The sequence below is a fragment of the Theropithecus gelada genome, chromosome 3 (genome assembly GCF_003255815.1).
Source record: "Theropithecus gelada isolate Dixy chromosome 3, Tgel_1.0, whole genome shotgun sequence".
NCBI lineage: Eukaryota > Metazoa > Chordata > Mammalia > Primates > Cercopithecidae > Theropithecus > Theropithecus gelada.
In genome coordinates, this window is record NC_037670.1 from 153,797,716 (window position 1) to 153,816,790 (window position 19,075).

A 19,075-nucleotide genomic window follows, 5' to 3' on the forward strand; every position below is an offset into this window, starting at 1 on the left:
TATGATTTGCACATTTATTTTCTCATTCTGTGGATTATCTTTCTCTGCTGCCGCCAAAAGACAGTGAGCACGCAAACCTCTCTTCTGTTTTTAAGGTAACAAGAATGTGGTAACCAGAGAGCACTTGGACCGTATGAAGAATAGCTGCATCGTTTGTAACATGGGACATTCCAACACAGAGATTGACGTGGTAAGATCAAGTGGCTCATTATTGGGGGCTTTTTTCTCTCCTTCACAAGAAACAAACTGGAAAATGAGAGAGCAGTGTCACAAGCCATCCTAAACATAACTGTCCTGGCAGAGTTGTCCACATCTTTTCATTTACTAGCCCTATAGCCTGTATTTGTGGAGACTATAAAGTTTCTTCATCTCAATTTAATAATTTTAAATGATTGTCATCTTCTATTCAAGCTCGATGCCTGTTTACACTGTAAGCCTTATCTCTATGTTTAGGATTGAGAGCAAGATAAACTCAAAACTACAATGAATGATACAAACTCAAAGCTAAGTGATACAATGAATGTGAATCAGTATGGTAGTCAGTATTTTGGGGGTGTTTGGTTTTACCATAAAGATGAGATAAGTAGGTTGGTCCAAGGAAATAAGGGAGAGAAATCTATGGGCTGGGATGATTCTGTTGCTTAGGATTGAATGTGTGTATCAAATACTGTGGTTTCTTCTTCTATCCCTCTCTTTTACTGGGTGAGGTCACTGACCCCTCACATGTTTTTCAAACTGTAGTAATTGTGTCTGCAGGTGTCATAATCAATCCAGTGCCATTGTGTAGTAGCATGTATTCTTCAAACCTGGAAAATAGATCACTTTGATTCTCTAATTTGGTTATATTCACCCTATAATTTTCCAATCCAAAATAGCACTTGGTACTGATAAGTTGCCCAAGTAATAGTTAATAGAAGTGTTTTTTCTTTTTCTTTTTTTTTTTTTTTGAGACGGAGTCTCGCTCTGTCGTCCAGGCTGGAGTGCAGTGGCATGGTCTTGGCTCACTGCAGCCTCTGCCTCCTGGTTTCAAGTGATTCTCCTTTCTCAGCCACCAGCGTAGCTGGGACTATAGGCGCCCGCTGCCACACCTGGCTAATTTTTATGTTTTTAGTAGAGGCAGAGTTTCACCATATTGGATAGGCTGGTCTCAAACTCCTGACCTTGTGATCTGCTGACCTCAGCCTCCCAAAGTGCTGGGATTACAGGTGTGAGCCACCTCACCCAGCCAAGTGTTGTTTATTTTCAGATTTACCAAGGTATCTCTCAGTGTGACTTTTACTCTGGTTTTAAATTTTTCTGGCATTTTTGTGGCACACCTGTATTTCTCTCTGGGTAACTGGCTCAAGCAAAGCGTACTTTCATCTCTACTGAGGGCTGCTCTGATTGAGCTTCAGCATTACCAGGTAACGACCAGCTGATGGACTGAGAGCTTATTGGATAAAATTTATTATATATAGTTTCCCTTTTAAATTCTGTGCTCTGTTCTTCCATTATTAAAAATAGCTGGCAGGGCCGGGCGCGGTGGCTCAAGCCTGTAATCCCAGCACTTTGGGAGGCCGAGACAGGCGGATCACAAGGTCAGGAGATCGAGACCATCCTGGCTAACACGGTGAAACCCCGTCTCCACTAAAAAAAAAAATACAAAAACACTAGCAGGGCGAGGTGGCGGGCGCCTGTAGTCCCAGGTACTCAGGAGGCTGAGGCAGGAGAATGGCGTGAACCTGGGAGGCGGAGCTTGCAATGAGCTGAGATCCGGCCACTGCACTCCAGCCTGGGCGACAGAGCGAGATTCCGTCTTAAAAAAAAAAAATAGCTGGCAGAACAACCTACCAAAGCCTCTGTCTACCCTGGGGTGTCTGAGTGGTATGGCCTTATTACTTTCTCTCACCATGATATTTTGCTTACAATGAACAATTTAGCTGGTAGTTGGTTCTTTATTTTTCTTTTGTTTAAGTTCCATTTATGTGCCATACTGCCTCTTTGCTGCCATACTGCCTCTTTGCTGAGTGATCAAGGATATTAGTATTTCTAAAACTATCCAGCAAATGATTCTCATTTCCTGGATGACTTTGCTTCTAGAGCCCCCAAAGGGGAAAGGCCTAAAGGGAAGTATTGATGTCATGCCCTGGGCCCTAATGGGAAATCTTCAGAGGAAGGGAAGGGGAAGGAATTTTCCTTTCTAAACCCTCAAGAAGCTCTGAAATAAAAATAACTCCAAATGCAGACATGTACCTTTTGTATTTTTACTTCATCTCATTTCATCTTTTTGACCACTCCTTGAGGCATTATTCTTATTCTTAATTTTCAGTTGGGAAACTAAGAAGTTAACTACCTTGTCAGGCATGTAATTGATTCAAAATGAAACCGGTGCACAGGCCGGGCACGATGGCTTACACCTGTAATCCCAGCACTTTGGGAGGCTGAGGCAGATTGATCACCTGAGGTCAGGAGTTCAAAACTCCATCTCAAAAAAAGAAAAAAAAGAAAAAGAAAAAGAATGTGATGTTTGAAACCATGTGTGGTGGCTCACACCTGTAATCCCAGCACTTTGGGAGGCCAAGGTGGGATGATTACTTGAGCCCAGAAGTTCGAGACCAGTCTAGGCAACATAGTGAGACTTCATCTTTACAAAAAATTTAAAAAAAACAAAATTAGTTGGGTGTGGTGGCTTGCACCTGTAGTACCAGCCTGGCCAACGTGATGAAACCCCGTCTCTACTAAAAATACTGAGATTAGTTGGGCTTGGCAGTGTGCAACTGTAATCCCAGCTACCCCGGAGGCTGAGGCAGGAGAATTGCTGGAACCCAGGAGGCTGAGGTTACAGTGAGCCGAGATCGCGCCGTTGCACTCCAGGCTAGGCAACAAGAGTGAAACTCCATCTCTAAAAGGAAAAAAAGAAAGAAAGAAAGACAAAATAAACCATTGCACAAAATCCAGGGTTTTTTTTATGCCTAGTCTAGTTTTCTTTGTTTTGTTTTCCTGTGTGTTATATTTATTATCTCCTCATGACTTGTGGATTAACTTCAAATCATGATGGTAATCTCTCCTTCAGAGGCAGCCCAGACATAAGTAACCTCCCAGGATAAAGACCAGAAGAGTCTTCACCTTCAATTACAAAAATTTTTTTATGATTGCTGTATGCCAGGTATTCTTGTAAATGCTTGGAGTCACTGAACAAAACAAGCAAATATTTCTGCCCTCATGGAGCTTATGTCTTAGTGATAAGAAAAACAATAAACATAATAAATACGTAAAATTTATAGTATGTTAGAAGGCAAAAGCACCACAGAAAAAAGAAAAAGTAGAGCATGGTGGGAGAATTGAGCACTGGATTATAATTTGAAATAGATCAAGCTGTGACCGTTATTAAGAATATGATGGGCCGAGCGCAGTGGCTCACACCTGTAATCCCAGCACTTTGGGAGGCCATGACGGGTGGATCACCTGAGGTCAGGACTTCAAGATAAGCCTGGCCAACATGGTGAAACCCTGTCTCTACTAAAAATACAAAAAAATTAGCTGGGCATGGTGGCGGGCGCCTGTAATCCCAGCTACTCAGGAGGCTGAGGAAGGAAAATTGCTTGAACCTGAGAGGCAGAGGTTGCAGTGAGCCGAGATAGCACCATTGCACTCCAGCCTGGGTGACGAGTGAAACTCCATCTCAAAAAAAAAAAAAAAAGAAAATTAATATGATGTTTGAGACCATATGTGGTGGCTCACACCCTAATCCCAGCACTTTGGGAGGCCAAGGCAGGATGATTACTTGAGCCCAGGAGTTCAAGACCAGCCTAGGCAACATAGTGAGACCTCATCGCTACAAAAAATAATTTAAAAAAAATTAGTTGGGTGTGGTGGCTTGCACCTGTAGTACCAGCTATTTGGGAGGCTGAGGCAGAATCACTGGAGCCTGGGAGGCAGAGGTTGCAGTGAGCCAAAATTGTGCCAGTGCACTCCAGCCTAGGTGGCAGAGTAAGACCCTGACACTGGCAAAAAAAATTTTTTAAAAAAGATGATGTTTGAGGCAGACTTGAAGGAATTTGCCATGTGGGTTTTTAGGTAAATGGCATTTGAAGAAGAGAGAAAGGCCAGTACACATGTCCTCAGGCAGGAGTGTGCCTAGTGTGTTTGAGGAACAACAAGGAGGCCAGTGTGCTTGGAAGAGATTGAGCATAGGACAAGGAACAATGGAAGATGAGGTCAGAGGGGTAACAGGCCAGATCTTAGAGGGCCTCATAGCCCATTGTGAGAACTCCTGATTATATCCTGAGAGACTAGGGAGCTGTTGAGGGTTTATAATCTGACTTACATTTTTAAAGGATGGCTTTTATTTTAAAAGGATTGCCCTGGTTGCTGTGTTGAGACTAGACCAAGTTTTGCAGGTATTACCAGGTGGCTCCCGTATCTGCCAGTCACATGAGCTAAGGGCCATCTCTCACTTCTCTTTGTGTTCTTCTTGGCGGAAGATACATAGCTAAGGTAAATGGTCCAGAAAAGGAGATGCTCAGAGGAACTTTTGAAAAGTTAAATTATTCAGCCTTTGGTGATAGTGTCACAGGGCATGTAAAATGAAATTCAAGGAAATACCAAACTCAACTAGTAATTGAAACTAGAATTTTTATTCAGTGTTTAGCAAATTTATATTGAATACCTGCTCTGCTCTGTGCCAGATACCAATTTACTAAACAAATGACAGTGAACAATATCCCGTCTCTCAGGGAGCATATATTCTAGTGTGGGAGACAAATAATAAAGAAATAGATCGTTATTGTTAGTGCTTAGTATTGAAGAAAAATAACAAGGTAAGGATATTGGGGATTCCATTTTAGTTAGGTAGTCAAGGAAGTCTTTGAGTAGATAACACTTTAAAAAACCTGAATAAAATAAAGGAGCAAGCCATCCGAGCATTCTGTTCAGAGAGAATGGCAGGTAAAAGACCCTGAGGGAGACACCTGCTTGATGTGTTTGAGGAAAAGAAAAGAAGCCACTGTGTCAGGAACATTGGTCAAGGGGGTAAGGAGAAGAGTTAACTCAAGGAGGTATAGGCTATGTAGAGCTTCACAGGTCATGTTAAGGACTTTAGATTTTATTCTGAAAGAAGCCATTGGGAGGTTTTGAATAGATGAGTGACAAAATCTGATTTAGGTTTTTATTTATTTATGTATTTATTTATTTATTTGTTTGTTTGAGACAGAGTCTCGCTCTGTTGCCGAGGCTGGAGTGCAGTGGTGCAATCTCGGCTCACTGCAACCTCTGCCTCCCAGGTTAAAGCAATTCTCTTGCCTCAGCCTCCTGAGTAGCTGGGACTACAGGTGCCCACCACCATGCCTGGCTAATTTTTTGTGTTTTTCATAGAGTCAGGGTTGGCCAGGCACAGTGGCTCACGCCTGTAATCCCAGCACTTTGGGAGGCCAAGGCGGGCGGATCACAAGGTCAGGAGATCGAGACCATCCTGTGAATGGTGAAACCCCATCTCTACTAAAAATACAAAAAATTAGCCGGGCGAGGTGGCGGGCGCCTGTAGTCCCAGCTACTCAGGAGGCTGAGGCAGGAGAATGGCGTGAACCCAGGAGGCGGAGCTTACAGTGAGCCAAGATCGCGCCACTGCACTCCAGCCTGAGTGACAGAGCGAGACTCCATCTCAAAAAAAAAAAAAAAAATAGAGTCGGGGTTTCACCATGTTGGCCAGGCTGGTCTCGATCTCCTGACCTCATGATCCGCCAGCCTCGGCCTCCCAAAGTGCTGGGATTACAGGCATGAGCCACTGCGTCCAGCTGACTTAGGTTTTTAAAAATTACTCTGGAAGCCAGGTGTGGTGGCTTAGCCTGTAGTCCCCGGCTATTGAGGAGGCTGAGGTGGGAGGATTGCTTGAGCCTGGAAGTTAGAAGTCAGCCTGGGCAACATGGTAACATCCTGTCTCTAAAAAGAAAATTACTCTGGCTTTTGTATGAAGAAAACATCCTGGAGCTTGACTAATGATAGGGATAACAGCAGGTTCTTTCAGTATTTCTGACTGTAGAAAGTGGTGGCTTGGATTACATGGGCAAGTGGTAGAGGTGATAAGAAGTGATAGGTTGTGACCAATGGAATTTGCTAAATGGATTGGATGCACAGTGTGAGAAAAAGAGGGAAATCATTACCAGTCAATTCAGTGAAACTGTAGGAGAATGATTTTGGTAAGTATCCAGATATTTTTAGTAATCAAAATTTTTAAAGAGTGTTTTTTTCCTTTTTTGGTAGGAATTCATAGTTTTACCTAACCTTGAGATGTTGCCTGCTGCATATTTAGGAAGGAGCAGCTCATCAGAAGAGTTGATCATTTAGAAAGCTGCATTTTTTCTGAGAAATAGGAATGCTGTGAATATTGAAGGACCTGGGATAGGGATTGTGCTCTTCACTGCCTTTTGGCCATATCTTTCTTTTGTATATTTGCTTTCTCTTAAAAGCAGACCTGCAGCCAGGTGTGGTGGCTCATGCCTAGAATCCCACACTTTGGGAGGCCCAGGCAGGTGGATCATGAGGTCAGGAGTTTGAGACCAGCCTGACCAACATAGTGAAACGCCATCTCTACTAAAAATACAAAAATTAGCCAGGCGTAGTGCCGTGTACCTGTAGTCCCAGCTACTCAGGAGGCTGAGGCAAGAGGTTGCAGTGAGCCGAGATAGCGCCACTGCACTCCAGCCTGGGTGACAGAGTGAGACTCCATCTCAAAAAAAAGCAGACCTGCTTACCCATGTGCATCACATAGAAGGCCTGTGAAGAAAGCTTCACAATTCAGGTGGTCAAACCATTAAGTACATAGGCTTTAAACATTTTTTCCAGCCAAAGAATGATTTAACCTGAGACTTTGTGCTTTACAGGACTAGAACCACAGTTGTTCTCCCTGAAAAAACAAAACAAAACAAAACAAACAGATGTGCACTGTTCAGAATTATGTAAGACCAATTTGTGCAAGCATAATGAGTGGCCAGTTTATGGTGGGATGTACACCTGGTTTGGGGAGGTAGTCTGCACAGGAATCCCTTTTCCTGGTAGGTTGTTTAGTGATTATAGGCCCACAGCAAAGACAACTGGATGTTTTTGAGAGATTCTGTCAAGCTGTGCCAGCCGTAAGGTAGGAAACCCTTTTGCTCTTGAGGAATGTGACTGCTGACTAGGCCTTAATAGGCAGGTTATTGGAGCTTCCTGGACAGTGATAGAGATAAGTTAACCAAGTTTCTCTTCAAACCTCTTTTTAAACTTACTGTCAGACTTTCACCTACAGCATAGCCATACCAGTGCTCTAGTAAACTGCCTCTACTAAGCATTGGTTATTTTCTTATGTTCATAAGAAGTGTCCTTTCCTTGATTCTGCCATATCTTTCTTCCCAAGGAATACTTCCTAAGATGGGTTTTAGCTCTTCACTCCTAATCACCAGGATTGCTTGGCCTCTGGGAGATTAGGGGTGTGAAATACTAACCTGAATACTAACCTGAAATACTTTATACTCCTGTATAAAGTATTTGCTGAATAAATACTAACCTGAAATACTTTAAACTCCTGTCATCTCAGTAAAAACTGCCATTGTCACCAAGAGTATCTCTTGACTCTTTGTGGTTATTACCCTCCATGGTACTAAGCTCTAAAGGCTAATGGATTCTACTTCGTATATCCTTGACTTCTCAAAATGATCTGTTTGCTTAAATTCTTTTTTTTTTTTTTTGAGACAGGGTCTCACTCTGTTACCACCCAGACTGGAATACAGTGGCACAATCTCAGCTCACTGCAGACTCAATTTCCCAGGCTCAAGCATTCCTCCCACCTCAGCCTCCCGAGTAGCTGACATTGCAGGCACACGCCAACATGCCCAGCTAATTCTGTTTTTTTGTTTGTTTGTTTTTTTGTTTTTTGTTTTTTGTTTTTGTAGAGACAAGGTCTCACTATGTTGCCCAAGCTGGTGTTGAACTCCTGGGCTCAAGGGATCTTCCCACCTTGGCCTCCCAAAATGTTGGGATTATAGGCGTGAACCACTGTGCCTTTCCCTTAAGTTCTTTTTAACCCTTATATTTACAGTATTTATTTATAACATTTATTTTTTAAAATTCCAATTTTAAAGGAATACTTGCTTAGTTTAAAAATGCAAACACCAGAAATATGCTTAAAATAAGCAAAAACTTCCATAATTGATATTACACTATATTGTTCTGCAACTTGATTTTTTTCACTTAATAGTGAGTGGGCTGGGCACAGTGGCTCACGCCTGTAATGCTAGCCCTTTGGGAGGCTGAGGCAGGCAGATCACTTGAAGTCAGGGGTTTGAGACCAGACTGGCCAACATGGCGAAACCCCGTCTCTACTAAAAAATACAAAAATTAGCCAGACATGATGGCGTGTGCCTATAATCCCAGCTATTTGGGAGGCTGAGGCAGGAGAATAGCTTGAACCCAGGAGGCAGAGGTTGCAGTGAGCCAAGATCATGCCATTGCACTCCAGCCTGGGTGACAGAGTGAGACTCCATCTAAAAAAAAAAAAAAAAAAAAAAGAATAGTGAATGGTTTTCATGTTAGCACATATATGTCTATCTTTTTTTTTGGAGCTTCCTACTGTAGTACCTTTTTTAAAAAGAGTTGTATAATATTCCACTATATGGAACTACCCTGATTTACTTAACCATTCCCTTGTTTGTTTACATTTTTCACTATTATAAATAAGGCTGGTTTGAACATTCTTGGGCACTTGTATTTCTGAACTTGAGAAAGTATTTTTATAGGATCGTGACCTAAAAAAGTGAAACTGATTGGTCAAAGATTAGGTACATATAAAATTTTGCTAGCTGCTGCCAAATTGCCCTCTAGAAAGGTTGAACCAATTTATGAAACTTGACATTTCAAGAAATTATATGTGTTTCCCATCTACCTAATAAAGAAACGGTCCACACCATTAATATAGTTCTGAATGCACTGAAATATAATTGTATATGTCTTTTCCACTAGATTGGTACTTCCTCGTGGATAGGAACCATGAATTTCTAAACTTTAGCTTAGCATCCCATTGTTTGCTTAAATAGACCTTGAAATACAAAAATGAAAAGAAGATACTGTCTTTGTCCATAAATGGTTCACAGCCCAGTAAAGGAATCCACAGTCTTACCTATATTCATGCTCTTTACTACGATGCCTAGAATATGGTATGTACCCTGTAAATCATTATTGTATAACTAAAAGCGTTTCTCTTTATTTGTCTGAAAACTATTTGGCAGGACTCCTTAATTTTATCAAATGAGCCAATGGGTAGTTTTGGAATATGAACTCACTTTCTATTTTAGGCATTGCCTATTGGAAGAAAGAAGGTGTTGTCTTAAGTCTATACCCCGTGGCTGTTATTTGATTGCTGCTGTTAAAAAAAATAACATTTTTTTCTCATTTTCTCTGAATATACAATATACAGAAATGGAAGGAGGGTGAGCCATTGGGAGCTTTACTCTACCATTAAGCATTTCTTTAAAGGCTACCTCACATTTGCACTTAGGTCACAAAGCTTCTGTAACTAGGGTGGACCACCATCATTGAAAAGGTGGAACCTGGGACCTTGGGATATGAGGGCAGAACCTTGGGCCCCAGCATGCTATGTTTAGGACATTTGGCCTCTTACTAAACCCACTCAGCTGTGTTCCTCCTTTTTTTTCTGTGTTTCTTCAGCACTTATATATTCAGTTTGCACTGTATTAATTTGCACTTGTTTGCATGTTGCTTTGTAAGTATTTTAAGGGCATTTTTTTCCTCTCACATATGTATTGTTTTGTGTCCCCATCTAAAGTAGAAGCTTTTTGAAGGCAGAAACCATGTCTTTGGTTTCTTTTGTATTTCCCATAGCACCTTTTACTGTGAGAGTGGGCACACAGTATATGTTGTGGAATGACATCCTGAGTGATCCCTCCCTGGCTGGGCCTCAGATTAAATTCCCTGAAATGGAACAGTCCTAACCAACACAGGACAGGTATTCTCCATCTGGCATGTTGGTTGCTCCTTTCAACCTGCTATTTGAAATGGCTCCCTTCAACATCTTTCTGTCCCCACAGTGGGGCTTGCTATGGCTAATGCTGTACTTGCTGTATGTGTTCCAGGCAAGTCTGCGGACACCAGAGCTGACCTGGGAGCGAGTGAGATCTCAAGTTGACCATGTGATATGGCCTGATGGCAAGAGGATAGTACTGCTGGCAGAGGTAAGGCTGAGACTGGCAAAAAATACTCCCCCACAACAGGAGAGACTGCAGTACCCAGGTCCCCTCCTCTTCATGTTCTCGCATACTTTCAACTCCTCTGTGAAGCACAAGTTTGACTACTTTCCCAATGGATTTTACTTCTGATTGTGAAAGATCTTTTCATTCTGCAATTAAGAAACTATTTTGGTTCCCACTTTTCACCAATTATCCCGTCTCTCCACGTCAATCCACAGGTTGAGTCAGATAATGATTATTACTGTAGAAGGAATTCACAAATAGAACCAGTGCCACTTTAAGTGATGTGTGCAAAGAGATAATGTCATTTGTGGAATGCTTTAATCAGTAAGCACAAAGTAGATATTCCCTACTGTAACCAGGACTATCAGGCAAGCTCTGGGAATGTATGTTTTTACTGATAGATTCCCTATTTTTGAATGTCCATTGCCTTGAATTGAGCCAGATGTGTAGTAGGTACCTACCTAGATATCAATTGCTCAACTGATATTTCCTCATCCTAGCTCCTAACTCACATTGACACTATTGACTTTCATTTTACTTGGCTTCCATGTCAGTGTTTGACCCCTTTTCCTTTCTTAAAAGCTCCTCCTCCCTAGTCCTGGATTCCTGAGAGCTATAATGATGCCTTCTATTCTTACCTTGAAGCTTTCTCTTCATCAGAGAAAGATACCAAAATAACAAGGAGGATAATAATACTTTTCTCAATTTTGATTTTCAGTCTTTTTTCTTTCTTTTTTTATATTAAAGAACCTGAATATGAAAATGTAAAAGATACATGGTCTTTATCTAGGGGCCCAAAAGTTAGGGGTTTTTAGTGTCCTTACTGTTCTCTTCACGTTTTCCTCAATTTATCTCATCTTCTCAGATACTTTAGGGCATTCATAAAGGGACTGAACTATTTCTTCACAAGGAAGAAGTGTATATGAGGAGGAGATGGGCAGATTGCTAAATATGCATTAATAGCTTTGATGTCAGTCTGCTGACTGATGACTTATTTCTAGCTGCCCTAGGAGGCCCCACCTGGTAATTTTGGTGACAAAAGCAAGTACCATGGGTGTTTTGTGCTACATGGTTGAGCAAAAAGGTAGTCAGGCTTCATAGGAAATAAAATAGGAAAGGGTGGCATTGGGGGCAGTTTCTAGTTCTTCTGCTATCTGAATCACCAACTCAAAATGCAAGGCTGACAAGGCTGTCTTTGAATTCAGGAGAACCAAACTGAAGGAGAAGCACAAAAATCATCACCGCTATGGTGAAACCCCGTCTCTACTAAAAAAAATAATAAATAAAATTAAAAATACAAAAGTTAGCTGGGTATGGTGGCACACACCTGTGATCCCGGCTACTCTGGAGGCTGAGGCAGGAGAATCGTTTGAACCCAGGAGGCAGAGGTTACAGTAAGTCAAGATCATGCCACTGAACTCCAGCCTGGGCAACAGAGGGAGACTCCATCTAATAAATCAATCAGTCAATCATCACAACTTCCTAAGTCCAAAGATATCTCCCCTCACAACCTGGAGAGATTGTCCCTGGATTTGACTGATCGTTGTTTATTTCAAGACAGTCTGTCAAAGGAATGCCGATCCTCAGAAGGAGGATATTTTGCTGTAGAGAGTGGAAAATTAAAGAGAAATACACTGATATTGGCATAAGCCTCAGTTTCATATGACCATCTGTATTCCTTTTCAAATAATTCCAGAAATCTTTTAGCTATCAGTTTCATCAGGTTTTCCAGAATTTTAGTGGTTTCATTTAAATATCAGTCAGTTAGTTCTTATATATTAAACAGCTGCTTTTTTTCCAGCAGTGTTAGTCGGGAAGTGTTTGGAAAATGGCGGTCATGCTTCTCTTCCCTCACTTCTCAAAGGCCAGCAGCTTTGTCCTAATCCATTTGTGTCTTCATCTTTGATCACTAGGGCCGCCTGCTGAACCTAAGCTGCTCCACAGTGCCTACATTTGTGCTCTCAATCACTGCTACTACTCAGGTAAGGCTTCCAGAGTGGGACAGCAGTAGTCTGGAGAGGGTTCTCAGACCCACCAGGTTTCACTTGCTTGGGTAGATTGCCATGAATGGCACATCAGCATCCATCTCTCTGCTTTTCTAGGCTCTTGCCTTGATAGAGCTTTACAATGCTCCTGAGGGTCGCTATAAGCAGGATGTCTACCTGTTGCCCAAGAAAATGGGTAAGTATTTACTCTTCCATCTCCATCCTTACCAAAGTAGTTCAGAGTCTGAGGCTAAAGGAAGTTTGGGGGCATTAGCTTACTTAAGTATGGGGGCGGGGAAGGTACCTTCATTTTGTAAAGTAGGAGTTAGGATTCCTAGGTCCCATTCCCAGTTGATTTATCCCATTTTCGACATGTGTTGCCCTTGCAAAGTGGTGACATTTTGCTGTGATTTATTTTACCTGCCTGTGAATTTTAAGGATTTTTTTTCTCTTAAAGTATCTTTATGTAGGAATCTCAAAGGAAAAAAAAAAAATCTTCCCTTAAAAGAGAAGAATTATCTCCTACCTTGTGACATCTGACTTATTCCAATTCTAGGCTGCCAAATAGCCCCTACCAGCCTTTTCTCAGAGGACACAAGACTTTCTTACTATGCTTTCCAACACCAATCCCAATGCTTCAGGCCAAAGGAGAGATGTGAAATAGGAGCTATTCAGTTATGTGGGTGTTTTGTATAAGAGAAACATTAACCTGTCTTAAATTTTTAAAGAGCCTGCCTCAAGCACCTGAACTGATACAGTGTGTTTATAAACTCCTCAGGCAAAGATCAGGTAATAAATCAGCTTCTGGTTTTGTTTTGCCTTAGCATTAGGTATATAACAACTGTTAAAAGTTGATATATTTAGCCGGGCGCGGTGGCTCAAGCCTGTAATCCCAGCACTTTGGGAGGCTGAGACGGGCGGATCACAAGGTCAGGAGATCGAGACTATCCTGGCTAACACGGTGAAACCTCGTCTCTACTAAAAAATACAAAAACTAGCCGGGCGAGGTGGCGGGCGCCTGTGGTCCCAGCTACTCCGGAGGCTGAGGCAGGAGAATGGCATGAACCCGGGAGGCGGAGCTTGCAGTGAGCTGAGATCCGGCCACTGCACTCCAGCCTGGGCGACAGAGCCAGACTCAGTCTCAAAAAAAAAAAAAAAAAAAAAGTTGATATATTTTCCCTTTAGTAGACACTATAGAAGAATATAAAAGCAACAGCACAGTCCATATTCTGATGGAATGTGTAATGAAGTTGGGAGACCAAACAAATACACAGGAAATGACACAAGATTATGAATAAGTACTGTGTAGTCAGATAATAGAATGTGAACAGAAACCCGTAAGAGTTAAAGAGTACTAAAAGCAAAGCAAACAGTTCATTTATGCCATTTATCCTGTGAGAGTATCCTTCTTAGTTTTTCCATTCAAGTTTCCCCAGGCATTAATTGTTTTAAATGACCCAACGTATGGAGTCCAAGGCAAAACTAAAGTTGGAGCTTCCCATTATTTAGTTCCCATATTATCCTGTTCCTTCTTTTAAATCTTGATGCCTGTTGTTTCTTTCATCTCTCCCGCACTTTTCTGGAAGGCAGGGTTCAAAGCTGAAAGAGTTAGTAAGGATAAATTGTTAAGGCTTTGGAAAGCACTAGGCTTGAAGCTGAAGGCAGCTGTTCCTTAGAATTGAGGACCAGTGAGCAAAGGTTGAACATTTTTCATTCAGCTCCAGGAATTAGAAGGTGTCTTTGAACTTTTTAAGGCCTAGCTTGGGGACAACAGCCATCAGGTAAAAGGCATGCATGCTTATACCAGGGCTTCTGTGGTCTGTTCCAGATGAGTATGTGGCCAGCCTACACCTGCCTACCTTTGATGCCCACTTGACAGAGCTGACAGATGAACAGGCCAAGTATCTGGGACTCAACAAGAATGGGCCCTTCAAGCCTAATTACTACAGGTGCCTTGGGCTCCCCAGAAATCAGGGACACCTGGGCAGTGATGAGCTTCCTGCACTGGAATTGGTCTTTGCATCCCCAACCACATACGCTTACATGAACTCAGAAAAATGAACCCACTTCCCCTCACTGCCACCCTCAAAAGACTCTTCAAGGCCTTAAATAGTGTTCCCCTTCCTGAATTTGCCTTTTGGAGACAGAGAGGTGGAGTTTGGGTAAGTGGCTATTTGCCTCATTAAATAAAGTTCCCCTTCCTTAATTCCTTTCCCCATTTCATCTTGTTGCCATGATTTTTATCTCTCTATGGAGAAATACTGGCCTTTTTCAATGATGTGAAAAGGAGACACAGTTATCTCCTGTCACTGCACACTCCAGGAAAGTCTCTGCCTCCTGTTACACCTTTAGGCAGGCTCTTCATGTCCCAGCATCCCCATTAGCTGATAACATCACAGTCTCATCTTTCTTTTCCCTCCAGGTATTAAGTTCCTGTAACTCAAACCAGAAGTTTTAAGGAATAGAACTCCAAGCCTTTTCTCCACTACTATACAAGAAAGAATTCAGCAAGCTGCTTCTCCAATCAAAGCTGCCTGCCGTGCTCACCCTGTGTGTTAGGTTATTTATTTATTAAAATCAAGAATCCTGTGCCTGTAGCATTGGCCCAGAGTGTGGTTACTGCCCTGAGGGCCATGAGAGCCACAGAGGACGGGCTGAGGAAGGAAAGAAATGGGGTCACTGCTCCCAGTGCATCATTTGCATCATTCCCCATTGACTGAATCCTCAGCAGTGGCCATTTTTTCCTCTTGTCCAGGCTCACGAGTTAGTCCAGAGATTCCATACTCCCCATTCCCTGGAGTTTTCTGGAATAAATTTTCAGCACCTGCTTTTCTCAGCTTTGGCCCTTTCCCAGGTGAGGCCGTTGGGAATTAACATGGCCAGTGTTTCAGGCAAGATTGGATTCCCAATCTTGACCATCACTATCACTGCCTTCTTTATATAAAGGCTAATAAGGAAGGAGTGTTATTTATGGCTTTGCCAAGCTACATCAAGAACTCAGCTGTGTTGTGCCTACCAGGGGTCTCCTCTCTTACCCAGGACTCCTTTCTTCTCCTTGAATATTTACGTCCATTTTAACACTTGCTGGTTGCAAGAGGGATGTGCCTCCATTATTTCCTCCACAGTTTTGGTATTTGTCAGACATTTGTTTTGCTGTCTTTCTAATCCAGCCAACCTCTGCTCAGGAAGTGGGGCCAGCTCCACTGGGACCCATAGTTTTACTTCCTTGTCATTTAATTGGATATTTTCCAAGGAAGCCCCTCCAGATTGGCACTATCTCAGAAAAGGAGAGCTTGTTGTGAAGCACTGCTTCCTGAAACTTCCTGCTATTGCCTAAAGCTACGTCTGAAACAGTAGGGAAAGGCATACTTTTTCAGGGACTTAGGGGTATAGGCTTTGGAAATGGGACCGGTCTTTCAGACTCAGAGCTTGATACCCTAACGAAGCAGAATATATTTATTTGTTTCCCAGGGAGGTCATTGCAGCTTGACTGGCTGAGGGATACAGAGATGAAATTGTAAACTGTACCCAGATTATCAAAGCTAATTTGACTAGTTTGAACCTCGTCAGACATTCATTCCTTTGACAATTGCCATGGATGAAACTTGAGATCTGCAATCTGATCTGTGGTCTTCTCTGCTGGCATATCTTTTATAACTCTTCCATTTGAGGATTCTGTATTTCAGAGGCAGTTTCTTGAGTAACTCCAGTGCTACAAAAAGAATTAGTAATGTGTTGTGGGCAGCGTGACATTTTATGTCCCACCCAAAAATTGGATTCCTTTTGGAGACTGATCTGTTGGTCTCAAGGGTTTCATTGGGACCAGATTGGTTCTAAGAGTTAGTCTGGAGTGGCCCTAGGAAACTTGAATTAAATAAGCCTCTTCCCCTTATCGATCCTATTTAACACTCTCAGGTTTGTTTGTTTCCCACTTTTTTCCTATGCTGACCTGCCTCAAAGTCTCAAGACCAAGGTGGCTCAAGGAAACACCAGACCACTCATGACCACTATAACCTTCCCATCCTGATTCTCTTCTTCTACCTCCACCCTCTCCAACTTCTCTTGGTCTTCACATACACTCTCAGAGCTAGTCTGAAAGTGACCTTACTTTTGGAAGTAGGAAGTGGAACTTTGGTAAATGACTATTTGCCTCATTAAATAGTATACAGGTTCAGCCCATAGACTACAGTTCTTCAGAGGCCATATGTCTCAGCAAGTAGTGGTTATATTCTTTTTTATAAGGAAGATCATAAATGCTAAAAATCCCACTAAGACATTCAGTTCTTCCTTTTGCCTACCTAGTCCTGATTTTTGTATTAATTGGGTCCCTTTAGCAAGAGATTCAGATCTTTGTACCTTACCTTATATCCAGAGCAGATTCCATTTGGCAGATATATGGTCTCTAGCCTATTGTATTCTTAGACCAAAAATCATAACCTGCTGTTTCTCAGCAAAGCCTTGCTCTCTGGAGCTTACTATGTGCTGGTACTTAAGGAGTACATTCTGCCTTGCTATAGTGAAGAGACCCACTCCAAATAAAAAAGGAGCCACACTGGGCTTCAAGTTAGGTTGCCAGTGTTGCTGCCCATGATGAGTTGTTTGCCTCTGAGTTTCAGATGACCTCTCTTCTTTGTAGGGACATTGTGCCATCAACATTAAGAAGAAAGAACCACAAGCCTCCCAAGTATTTGGGTTCTATCTTAGGGTTGAAATCGGTCATTATTTCCTCTACCCTTGGAATCAGAGCAATGTATCTTCTTTCCTCCAACCTCTTACCTTAGATGCATCCTAGTTATCTGGAAGCATGGGAAAGAAGGCTAATTATCTCTTTGTATGTGGCTCCAGTCTGTGAAGATACATACCATTTTCTCTACAATGAATCTGTGCTAATATTTTGCCTTCTTCTTTTCTTTTCCCCCTTAGAGACAGGGTTTCACTATGTTGCCCAGGCTAGTCTCAAAATCCTGGGCTTAAGCAATCCTCCTGCCTCAGCTTCCTGAGTGGCTGGAACCACAGGTGTGTGCTACCGTGCCTGGCACGTTTTTGCCTTCTTAATGGAGATATTCAGTTTTCTTTTTTTCATTTAAACAAAGAAAAAAAAATGTACTTACTCTACCTTCCCTCTGCTCTCCTCCCTCCCAATCCTACTTGCCCATATGAGCACGGCTCCCCATGGCCACATACTCTTGCAAAGCTTTTTTGCTGCTTCGCTTTTCTCTGAACAGATCTGATATTGCTGCTCCTGTGGTTTTCTCAAAATTAACTTTGCCATGGTTTTTAAAAAAGGAATCAAAATGCATTGTTGCATTAAGCTTTTTCAATAAAGGAAAATTACGGAAGGAAAATAGGCAACACCAGCAAATTATATGTGGACAGGTTCTAAACTATATATATATACATATATATATCTCTATATATATACGTAATCATCTAGTTCTGTCATCTTACTGAAAGGAATAAAACTTCTAAGGATCATCATTTCTGAGAAGTTCTTGGAAATCTTTATGTCTAAGTGATTGTATTAGATCAGCAATAATGACTATGTAATCTCAAAAAACAAATAAAATATTCTTAACATGGACTCTTAAGGGTATTTCTTGTTTCTGTGAACTAGGAATTCAGAGATGAGAGAGATCTCTGGGCAACAAACTAGAGATCCTGCTGTAGGGCAAGGATGTGAAAATATTACCAATGGGCATGTTTGAATGACCTTAGCTTTGTTAATAAATATCCTGTTCCCCTCCTACCTGCCAGCACACACGTGCATCCTGGCTGTGTGTATAAAGAACCTGCCTTCTCAGAACCACCACCCTGGGGAGTTGAGGACTGTAGGCTTAAGGCAGAGAAACTAAACCATAGTTCTAGGTCCCTGACTCCCTTTTAGTTGAAAAGCGCAGGAAATCAGCATCCCCCAGTTTGGGACCAAAGGACCCTGATGACTAGGACCTGATTATATCCAGCCAAAGGGAGGAAAGAAGTGCATCAGGCAGAGATTTGTCTCTAAATCAAGTTGCCTGACATAATCAACCAAAGGATGAATCCAATTGCCTATTCTTTCTCAACTGCCAGTAGAGTAACCATCTTTGGGTAGCTTTCTGATAGCCACCTTCTTTAGTTGACAACCTAAACTAGTTCTGCATCCTGTATGCAAGATGTTTTCTTTCCATAGCAGAATCTTCTGCCACTTTGGCTTCTGATTATTTAGATTAAGGGCCACAGGACTAGAATAGTCTGGGCAGTCGGTAATCCTCAAAATTAGTGCCATTCCAGTTAGGAGGAGAATGCAGCAGCCAGCAGTGAAGCCAGTGAGGCAGCTGAAAGGATTCACTCCCCTGCGACAGGGCTTGACTCCTCATTTGTGAAGGATGGAACCTTGGGTGCCTGGGTCTTCATTTCAGAATCACAGGGTAAGCCCAAGCTGTCCACTGCTGCACAAGTTTCTCCACCTCACAGTATTGTGGAAAATAACTTGAACTTTGAAACAGGCTAGCTTGGGTTTGAATCCCAGCTCTGCCATTTACAAGTTACGTAACTTAGCCAAATTACATAACCACTCACAGCCTTGATTTTCTTGCCTGTGAAATGGATACTGCTTATCTCCTAGGGTAAGGATTTAATGAACTGATGTATAAAAAGTGCTGCTTATTTACAGAGCCTGGCGCGCACTGCTGACTGCATGCACATAATTCCTTGTCTCAGTCTAGAGCCCTACAACCTCTTGCATCATTACACCCACAGGTGCCCTTTATGGAGAGAGGAGGGTGTTCTATCCTTTTTTTACTAAATTATCATAACTGCCTGGTAGCCTCAAAAAGCAGGTACTTTAAAACTTCCTGCATCTTATTAAGCTTTCTCAGTGCCAGGTACTATCCA

At 42.1% G+C, this 19,075-nt stretch overlaps 1 protein-coding gene across 4 annotated transcripts in view; it reads left to right on the top strand.

The window, feature by feature from the left end:
- Positions 1-17,783, top strand: part of AHCYL2 (adenosylhomocysteinase like 2) — a 210,576-nt gene extending 192,793 nt beyond the window's left edge. For all 4 annotated transcript variants that reach the window (XM_025379982.1, XM_025379983.1, XM_025379985.1 and 1 more), the window contains exons 12-17: positions 96-190; positions 10,101-10,199; positions 12,131-12,199; positions 12,320-12,398; positions 14,031-14,151; positions 14,625-17,783. In XM_025379982.1, coding sequence (XP_025235767.1) covers positions 96-190; positions 10,101-10,199; positions 12,131-12,199; positions 12,320-12,398; positions 14,031-14,151; positions 14,625-14,631 — 470 coding nt within the window. In that variant the 3' untranslated portion in view covers positions 14,632-17,783. The remainder of the gene's footprint in view (positions 1-95; positions 191-10,100; positions 10,200-12,130; positions 12,200-12,319; positions 12,399-14,030; positions 14,152-14,624) is intronic.
- The last annotated feature ends 1,292 nt before the right edge of the window (positions 17,784-19,075 follow it).